This window comes from Cebus imitator, unplaced genomic scaffold (assembly GCF_001604975.1).
Source record: "Cebus imitator isolate Cc_AM_T3 unplaced genomic scaffold, Cebus_imitator-1.0 Scaffold62, whole genome shotgun sequence".
In the NCBI taxonomy this organism is placed as follows: Eukaryota; Metazoa; Chordata; class Mammalia; order Primates; family Cebidae; genus Cebus; species Cebus imitator.
The window spans coordinates 3,186,802-3,196,800 of record NW_016107377.1 but is presented as its reverse complement, the minus strand read 5'-3'; the positions used below and the strand labels follow the sequence as shown (position 1 = coordinate 3,196,800).

The following is a 9,999-nucleotide window of genomic DNA, read 5'->3' as shown; positions in this document are numbered from 1 at the left end:
ACCCATTCTCCCTCATATCTTATAAAATCCTATAGAAATCTAATTGAATCATATTACTCTCTTAAGTGGCTTCCCATTGCATTTAGAATAAAATCCAGTCTCTTCACACCCTAAAAACATAGATGATGTAGCTCCTGCCTCCGTATAAAGTTAGGATTAGGTTTGACTATGACCAAGTAAGACCCAAAATGACAATAGCTAAAACAGGATAGACGTGTGTTTCTCTGACAAGTAAGTCTAGAGGAAGACTGTCTCTGGAGTTTACCTTCAAGAAAACCTCAGGGCACAAGCTCCTCCCAAGCCATGCTCTGTCATCCCTAGGACTTGCTCCTCATCCCCATGACCTAAGAGAATAGCTATAGTACTAGTCATAATATCAATATTCCAGGCAGCAAAGTTGGAAGAAGGGAAAAGTAAGAAAAGGAGTAAGGGGGACATGCCAGCTGTTTTTCATAATAGGTAAGATTCCTGGAAGCTCTACTTCAATTTGTATCCCATGGATCAGAACTTATTCATATGACTATACCTACCTACAAGGAAGGCTGGAAAATATCATCTTTATTCTGGCCAGCTAGGTGCCCTCGCCAAAAACTGGGAGATATTATGCCATGGAAGAAGACTTTGCTGCACAGCCTATCAGTTTCATCTCATACTATGCCATACACCCTTACTCACTATGCTCTGGCCAGAAAACTTCCTTTGTTCCTCAGAACAGCCAAACTCTTACCTGTCTCAAGGTTTCTCCTGCCTAGCACACTGTTCTTCAGATCTTCACATGGCTAGTTCCATCTCATCATTCAGGACTCACTTCAAAGGTCACTTCCTCAGACAGACCTTCTTTGACTACTGTATGGAAGTAGTTATACTGCATATGCCTTTCATACTGCACTGCCTTACTTTCTTCATAGCATTTGTCTCCATCTGAAATTACTTACCTTTTGCCTTACTTCACTAGAATATAATTTCCTCAGAACAGAAACCTTTCTTTCATTTCTTCACTGCTGTATTCCTATTACCCAATACAATTCTAAGCACATGGTAGGAGTTTAGTATTAGTTGAATGGATGAATGTCTGACTCCAAAGCCCATGCTTTCCCCATTACCTCTGCTGCTCCTAGTATATCTGAAATAATATCCCCTTCCAGTAATCTTTTTTTTTTTTAGAATGACAGCCTATTAAAGTTATTTTCATTCAAGATTTTTTATTTATTTTTTTTTTGAGACGGAGTTTGGCTCTTGTTACCCAGGCTGGAGTGCAATGGCGCGATCTCGGCTCACCGCAACCTCCGCCTCCTGGGTTCAGGCAATTCTCCTGCCTCAACCTCCTCAGTAGCTGGGATTACAGGCACGCGCCACCATGCCCAGCTAATGTTTTGTATTTTTAGTAGAGACGGGGTTTCACCATGTTGACCAGGATGGTCTCGATCTCTTGACCTCGTGATCCACCCGCCTCGGCCTCCCAAAGTGCTGGGATTACAGGCTTGAGCCACTGCGCCCGGCCAAGATTTTTTTAAAAATTGTTTCTAAAGTAAAAGAAAATCTTATGCTCAGTAAGTAAAAAGAGGAGATTTAGATAAAACATCATGGGCAAGTATCTTAAGTTGCTCGATCTCAGAGTTTTCATCTGTAAAAAGAAAGAATTGATTAAAACTGATTTAATCTACAGATATTTACCAAGCATTATGCTAAACTAGGACATGAAGGTTAAATAATCCCTGACCTCAAAAGAGGCTCACAGGTAGCTTTCAACTCTGTAATTCGTATGATTCTATGTTACTGTTAGTCTGTACCCTCTGTGTTAACAGAAAAAGCCTACCAATTTCCATTACTGAGATATTAATTAAAAGATGTAATCGAGACATTGATAAGCACATTACTTCATTTTAAAATAAACATTTAATTCAACATTGCAACAGGAGTTGAACTGTATTTAAAACGGAGGCATATTCATGGCTAAAACAATGTGTATATTAATCTTTAGTTCCCTTTTGAGGATATTTTGATTGCCAGTTCTCTGCAGGGAAATGGCTAGGAAAATGTCTTTAGAAGACAGTTCTTTCTGAATGCAAGTCTAAAATGCTTTTTAAAGATTTTTAAAGACCCAAATCAGAAATATCCATTAGATATATCTCATTTGAATCCTAAGCGTTTAAACATAATAAACACTGTATTTATTTATTTTTTTATTTTTTGAGGCAGAATCTCACTCTGTTGTCCAGGCAGAAGTGCAGTGGCACAATCTTGGCTCATTGCAGCCTCTGTCTCCTGGGTTCAAACAATTCTCCTGCCTCAGCTGCCCCAGTAGCTGGGATTATAGGCATGCACCCCCACACCCAGCTAATTTTTGTATTTTCAGTAGAGATTTTCACCATGTTGGCCAGGCTAGTCTCAAACTCCTGACATCAAATGATCCACCCACCTCAGCCTACCAAAGTGCTGGAATTACAGGTGTGAGCCACCAAGCCCAGCCTATATAGACATATTTAAAGATGACAAGAAATTAACAACTCAGCATTTTGAGAGTGGCATGCCAGATCATCATGATTACAACATGGGCACCTGACTGTTGCTCATCTACTACCATATTCTTTGTTCTTCTAGATCCTTCTTGACTTCCATCTTGGCAACTCCAAAGGCATGGTGGGGAAAACAGATGAAGAGATAGATGCCTATTTCTCCTGCAGTCTCTTTCAGCATAGCAATTGGGCAAGTAATCAATAAGAAAGGGGTATATAATCTTTAACTTATAGTCCACATAAGGCCTCACTCAATTTGAAAAATTGCCAGTTCTGTCAAATGTGCTAACACTCCAATAAGGTATTTATGACACAGAATCTGCAAAAAGAAAAAGAAGACATTTAAAGTTAGAATAGTGTTAATTATAACAAAGCAGATTGATATTTGAATAATCAATGAATATTAGTCTAGTTTCTAAATTTAATTCATTAAGTTTACCACATGCAATACACTCATTTTTGGCCAGACGCAATGGATCATCCCTATAATCCCAACACTTTAAGACGCCAAGGCAGGAAGATCACTTGAGCCCAGGAGTTCAAGGCCAGTCTGGGCATAAAAGGGAGACCTCGTCACTACAAAAAATGTTTTAAATTAAAAAATAGCCAGCTGTAGTGCTATACACCTATAGTCCCAGCTGCTCACAAGTCTGAGGCAGAAGGATCACTTGAGCCCAGGAGTTCAAGGTTATAGTGAGCTATAATCATTCCAGGCTGGGTGAAAGAGTGAGACTATGTCTTTAAAACAAAAAACAAACCACTCATTTTTATATTTTCTATTTCTTTCCTTTTTCATTTTTTAATGTTGGTCTCTTCCCATCAAAATTATTTCCCAACCAACTGTTGCACTGTGACCTCCAGTTTGAAAAGCATGAATATAGTGCTTAAAGACACAGTACTGACTTCTTGGATCTAAGAGATAAGAGTTCAAATCGTGATTCTTCCTCTTATAAGCTATCTTGTTTGTCATTTAAACCTATTTTGGCCTCAGTTTCCTTGTGTTAAAATGTGGATTAAAACACCTAACTGGCTGGGCGCAGCAGCTCACGCCTGTAATCCAGCACTTTGGGAGGTCAAAGCGGGTGGATCATGAGGTCAGGAGTTTGAGACCATCCTGGCCAACATGGCGAAACCTCAGCTCTACTAAAAATACAAAGATTAACCAGGCCTGCTGGTGGGCGCCTATAATCCCAGCTATTTGGAAGGCTGAGGCAGAAGAATTGCTTGAACCTGGGAGTGAGCCAAGATCGTGCCACTGCACACCAGCCTGAGCAACAGAGCAAGACTTCATCTCAAAGGAAAAAAAGGAAAAAAAACCACCCAGCTAACCGGGCATGGTGGCTTACGCCTGTAATCCCAGCATTTGGGGAGGCCAAGGCAAGTGGATCGGTTGAGGTCGGAGTTCGAGACCAGCCTGGCCAACATGGTGAAACCTTGTCTCTACTAAAAATACAAGAGTTGGGCCGGGCGCGGTGGCTCAAGCCTGTAACCCCAGCACTTTGGGAGGCCGAGGCGGGTGGATCACGAGGTCAAGAGATGGAGACCATCCTGGTCAACATGGTGAAACCCCGTCTCTACTAAAAATACAAACAATGAGCTGGGCATGGTGGCGCGTGCCTGTAATCCCAGCTACTGAGGAGGCTGAGGCAGGAGAATTGCCTGAACCCAGGAGGCGGAGGTTGCGGTGAGCCGAGATCGTGCCATTGCACTCCAGCCTGGGTAACAAGAGCGAAACTCCGTCCCAAAAAAAAAAAAAAAAAAAAAAATACAAGAGTTAGCAGGGCATGGTGGCAGGTACCTGTAGTCCCAGCTACTCAAGAGGCTGAGGCAGGAGAATCACTCGAACCCAGGAGGCAGAGGTTGCAGTGAGCTGAGATCGCACCACTGCACTCCAGCCTGAGTGACAGAGAGAGACTCCACTTCAAAAAAATAAATAAAAATAGTAGGCCGGGTGCAGTGGCTCACACCTGTAATCCCAGCACTTAAGGAGGCCAAGGCAGGTGGATCACGAGGTCAAGAGATCGAGACTGTCCTGGCCAACATGGTGAAACCCTGTCTCTACTAAAAATACAAAATTAGCCAGGTGTGGTGGCTCATGCTTGTAGTCCCAGCTACTCAGGAGGGTGAGGCACGAGAATCACTTGAACCCAGGAGGCAGAGGTTGCAGTGAACCGAGATCACACCACTACTGATGGAATAAGACTCTGTCTCAAAAAAAAATACCCACAAAAAAACACCTAACTACAGGGTTGCTCCAAAGATTAGAATTTAAGGTCTGTTAAACTCTTAGTACAGTGACAAGATCACAAAACATTTACTGAATGTATATTGTGACTGTATATTTTAATATATTTTAGAAGCCAATTCTCAGTTTATTTCTGATACTTCTTATCAGAAATGACTTTGTAGAGAATAAAACAATGTCTCTATTATTTCTTTCCCAATGAGGATAAAAAAGCCTAGAATATAAAGATGACATCTTAGTTCTATGTTTCTGGCTATATATATATTTTTTTTGGTCTAACATACAACATTCTCTGTTACTCTGATCATTATTTCAAAATTTCACAAACAATTTTGAAAGGTTCAAAGTTACTACAAAATAATAATTCATATTATTACCAAAGGCTGAAGCACACAGCATATAGTGTCCTTCCATTATAAGGCTATTATCTGGAAGGTAAAGACTTCAGTAAACCATAAAGCATAAAATAAAGGCTCTCTATTGTCTTGAATACATTCGAATGTGTTTCTTCAATGTGGACAATACAATCATCATACATTTTTAAAACCATGCAATAAGGAAAAATTACTTAACTAGATTGTTCAAACTAACCTTTATTTTTCCATCAGTATGTGCTGAAGCTACAGATGTTGAAACACGAACCAATCTTGTGGCTGATAAATGAATTTTGAAATGCCTATGGAAATGTGAATAAAGGCAGTCCATGAATAAGTCAACTTCTTCCTGGGTAACCTCCCCAGGTGTTTTGTGGACACTGTCCCATATAGCTTTTGCATCCTCTGGATGTATTGCGTAAGAAATGTCCAGACTTTGAGGGCTACAGGGTACAGACCAAAGAAATTCAGTAGTAGCCACATAATGGTCCATTTTGCATGCAGTCCACATGGCAGCCATCCAGGAAAGATTAAATGCATTGATTGCTAAAGGACTGAAATAACAGTCAAAAGTTTTCTGAAACCAAGTTCCAATTATGGCTGTGTTAGACTCTGCTCCATTTGCAAGGAATAAGGGCAGACAGGTGAAATCTTCTGAAACAGTCTCCAGAAGACTATCTCCAAATATACAGCAGAACCAGCCAGTCCACAGCACTTTACCTTCTCTATTCTCAGATGGTAATTGAGATTTTGACAGAATCTACAAAAGAAACAGGTTCCTTAAATTCAAAAGTATATTTACTTCTAAATTACATCTTCTCAAAATTAGTTCATTAAAAATAAAACAATCCAATGTAATACTTGCAAAAAACATAGAGGATAGTCTCCCCAATGATTAAAAGGGCTTATCAAAATAACTGGCCTTTTTTTTTGAGATGGAGTCTCACTCTGCCACCCAGGCTGTAGTGCAGTGGCACAATCTCGGCTCACTGAAACCTCCACCTCCTGGATTCAAGTGATTTTCCAGTCTCAGCCTCCTGAGTAGCTGGGATTACAGGCATGCACCACCACACCCAGCTAAATTTTCTATTTTCAGTAGAGACAGGGTTTCACTATGTTGGCCAGGCTGATCTTGAACCTCCGACCTCAGGTGATCTGCCTGCCTCGGCCTTCCAAAGTGCTAGGATTACAGGCATGAGCCGCCATGCCCAGCCCCCAATATTCTTAAACAGTGGAAACATGCATGATATAAGATCCTGATGTAACCAAAATGCAAAGTAAGAGCTACCAATATGGTATAACCAGATACAGTACCCTGAAACAAACAAACAAAAACCCTCAACTTTAGAAAGAACTGTAAAAGGTCACAAAATCCAAAGTGTTTGAATTCTTTCATTGAGGAATACTTCAATATTTCCTAAGGCAGGACTATCAACTTAAAATGTTCTTTTATATGTCAGACCCTACAGTTTCTACCCACTGGTCCTGCTTTCTTCCTTTTGGACATGTAGAATATAATCTAATCTAATCTCTCTTCTACAGGAAAAGTCCTTCAAGTATTTGATGGTCCCTATCATATATAGTACTAAGTTCAACATTTCCAGTTTCTTCAACCATTCCGCCTATGACATGCTTTCACATTTTCTCACTATTCTAGTCACTCTTCCCTGAAATTATTTTGCAGAGGAATCATTCGTAAGTGAATATCATTACTTTAAATAGGTCTGATTCAGGGAGGAGGGGAAAAAAGGTCTGAGTGCAAGACCTTTTTTTAAAGGCTAAACCACCACCTTTAACCTAGATTAGACTCCTGTTAATGTAATCGCAGATTGCAGTTTTCTGGTTTTTAGTTGACAGCTTTATATAAACTAACCCTGTATATTGATGTTTGCTGTTATTGGTAAATTTCTCCCAACTTATACTGAGGCAATAAGCTTATTCCTACTAAAATTTTAATCTCTTTTGATTTGGCTCATTGGACAATCCATGCAGATCATTTAGGATCTTTGATTACATTTTTAGCTGACTGTCTAACCTCTCAAACTTTAAATTTTAAGTTACACAACAAATATGCCTTCCAGATACTCACAGAAGTCTGTTAAAGCATTAAGCAAACCAAGGTTAAGATCACAGCTTTGTATAATAGCCCTTCAGATATGATCATTTACACAGTTACTTTTATCATATTTCTCCTTCTTGTTCAAGAAATTATCAAAGACTCCCAAATACCCAGAAGTTTAGATATGTTTATCATACTTTCATGACCTAAGAGTCCTGTAACCCTATCAAGAAATGAGATTTAATTTGAAAACTATTAGAACACTATACCAGGAATTCAAGAGGTCATTTCTAATTCTCATAAGGGTATATGCTTGACTGATGACATGCAAGTCACAAACTTTGTGCATCTACTGCTTCACTTGATAAAAACTGCTAATTGTCTCTCAAGTATTCATTTGTCCTTCCACAATAAAATAGTCCCTTTACAGCTGGGCGAGATGGCTCACGCCTGCAATCCCAGAACTTTGGGAGGCAGAGGCAAGTGGATCACTTGAGCTCAGGAGTTTGAGACGAGCCTGGGCAACACGGTGAAACCCTGTCTCTACAAAAATATAAAAATTAGCCTGTCATGGTAGCACATGCCTGTAGTTCCAGCTACTTGGTGGGGGCTGTGGGGGGGAGGCTGAGGTGGGAGGACTGCTTGTGCCCAGGAGGCAGAGGTTGCAGTGAGCCAGGATAGTGCCACTGCACTCCAACCTGGGTGACAGAGTGAGAACTTGTCTCAAAAAGTCTCTTTACTTAAGTTGGCAGAGTACCCACTGAAAAAAATTCTTTTCTAGCTTCCCTTCCAACTAAGATATAAACAGAAGTTACTGGGTCTCAGCAAGATTTACTCTGCATCAGATTCTGTTTGTCCTTCCCATCTTTCTCCTACTTCCTGCCGGGAACTTGAATATAATGTTTACAGCTGCTGGAGACATCTTATGTTAGACCATAAGGTAACTTTTAGGATGGAAGCCATGCACCAAGGAGAAGAAAGAGCCTAGATTATTAATGATTTCATCAAGCATCATACCAGCCTTGGACAGCTTACCTCTACGAATTTAAAAAAAAGACAGTATACCACTAACTTGTTTAATTCACTCTTATTTAGGCTAAACCTAATCCTAGAACATCTTGAGATCTTTGCCAATACCATGACCTACATCGGGGTCAGCAAATTTTTTCTGCAAAGGGCCAGATAGTAAGCATTTCAGACTTTGCTGGCAATACGGTCTCTGTTGCAACTTCTCAACTCAGCTGTTATAGCACAAAAGCAGCCACAGACAATATATAAGTGAATAAAAGGGGCTATGTTCCAATAAAACCTTATTTACAAAAACAAGCAGCAGGTCAGATTTGGCCTACGGGCCATGGTTTACTGACCCCTAATCTATACAAACAAAAAGTCAGCCCTTTTCAACTGTTTGAGAACTTAATTTCCTTATCCAGTATTAAAATTAGTTAGCTCAAAAGAAACAGAAGCAGCAGGCATGAATAATAAACCAAATAAATCTAAGGCTGAGTGCGGTGGTTTATGCCTGTAATCCCAGCAATTTGGGAGGCCGAGGAGGGTGGATCACTTGAGCCCAGAAGTTTGAGACCAACCTAGGCAACATGGCAAGACCCTGTCTAAAAAAAAATAAAAAATTTACCCGAGTGTAGTGACATGTATCTGTAGTCCCAGCTACTTGGAAGGCTAAGGTGGAAGGATCACTTAAGCCCAGGAGGTTGCAGTAAACCAAGATCGTGCCACTGCACTCCAGCCTGGGTGACAAAGTGAGACCCTGTCTCAAAAAAAAAGAAAGCAATGCAACATTTTATATTCCTTCCTATAAGTAGTATATAAGAGCAACAGAACTATCTTGATTGATGAAGAAGCCAGATTTATTTATTTATTGTATTTTTTGTAGAGATGGGGTCTTGTCATGTTGCCCAGGCTGGTGCTGAACTCCTAGCTCAGGTGATCTGCCCGTCCTGGCCTCCCAAAGTGCTGGTATTACAGGAGTGAGCCACTGCACTGCACCCGGGCCTTAAAATATTACATCCCTGAGAGTAACCCAGCATGAAGTATCACAATATTTAATGATATACTACATATTTTTATACTAAAATTCTACTTCTAGAAATTTAGTCCCAGTAAAAACCATAAAAATATAGAATTCCTAATGATATGAGTAATTGTCTACAATATTAGTAAAAATGTCATAATGCAAAAGTATGGGCAATACAACCCCAATTTCAAGACTATATATACAGATAACCAAACATATATACCAAAATGTTAAACTATAATTTTTAACTTTTTTGTACTTTTATGTATTTCCTGTTTTTAAAAATAAACATGATTTTGTACACAAACTACATATATATGAAAAAAATTTAAGTTGATTAGATCTAATTATTAGTTTAGTCAAACAAGACCCACAATACATTATAAATCACACACTTAAAATTTTTAAAACAGAAAAATGCCACAACAATTTCCAAACAAAGAAAATGCAGATTCTTTTCCCCTAGGAAGCAAGTATTGTTTACATGTTATACCTGGACTAGGAATGCTTCAGGGTCCCTTTGTGTTCCCTTGATTCCTAGGACAGTAGAAAAAATCACTTTGACGTTGAAGTCTTCTCCCACTTCCACAGCAAGCCCTTTTTGCTTTTCAGCAACAATAAAAGCATTCAGAAGTCTAGAATACTCTTTGAGATTACTATAGGAGAATTTATATAAGGGAGTTAAACTATATAAAGTCCACTGTTTATGCAGAAGGAATGCAACCTTTTGAGGGTCAACATCTTCCTAAAAAAAAAAAAAAAAAAAAAAA

At 39.5% G+C, this 9,999-nt stretch overlaps 1 protein-coding gene across 9 annotated transcripts in view; it reads right to left on the bottom strand.

Moving 5' to 3' along the window:
* Positions 1–1,877: 1,877 nt before the first annotated feature.
* CENPL (centromere protein L) overlaps positions 1,878–9,999 on the bottom strand; it is a 67,716-nt gene continuing 59,594 nt past the window's right edge. For all 9 annotated transcript variants that reach the window (XM_037739071.1, XM_037739074.1, XM_037739076.1 and 6 more), the window contains 3 exons: positions 9,723–9,974; positions 5,353–5,895; positions 1,878–2,835 (listed from right to left, as the gene is read on the bottom strand). In XM_037739071.1, the coding sequence (XP_037594999.1) occupies positions 2,764–2,835; positions 5,353–5,895; positions 9,723–9,974 (867 nt within the window). In that variant the 3' untranslated portion in view covers positions 1,878–2,763. The remainder of the gene's footprint in view (positions 2,836–5,352; positions 5,896–9,722; positions 9,975–9,999) is intronic.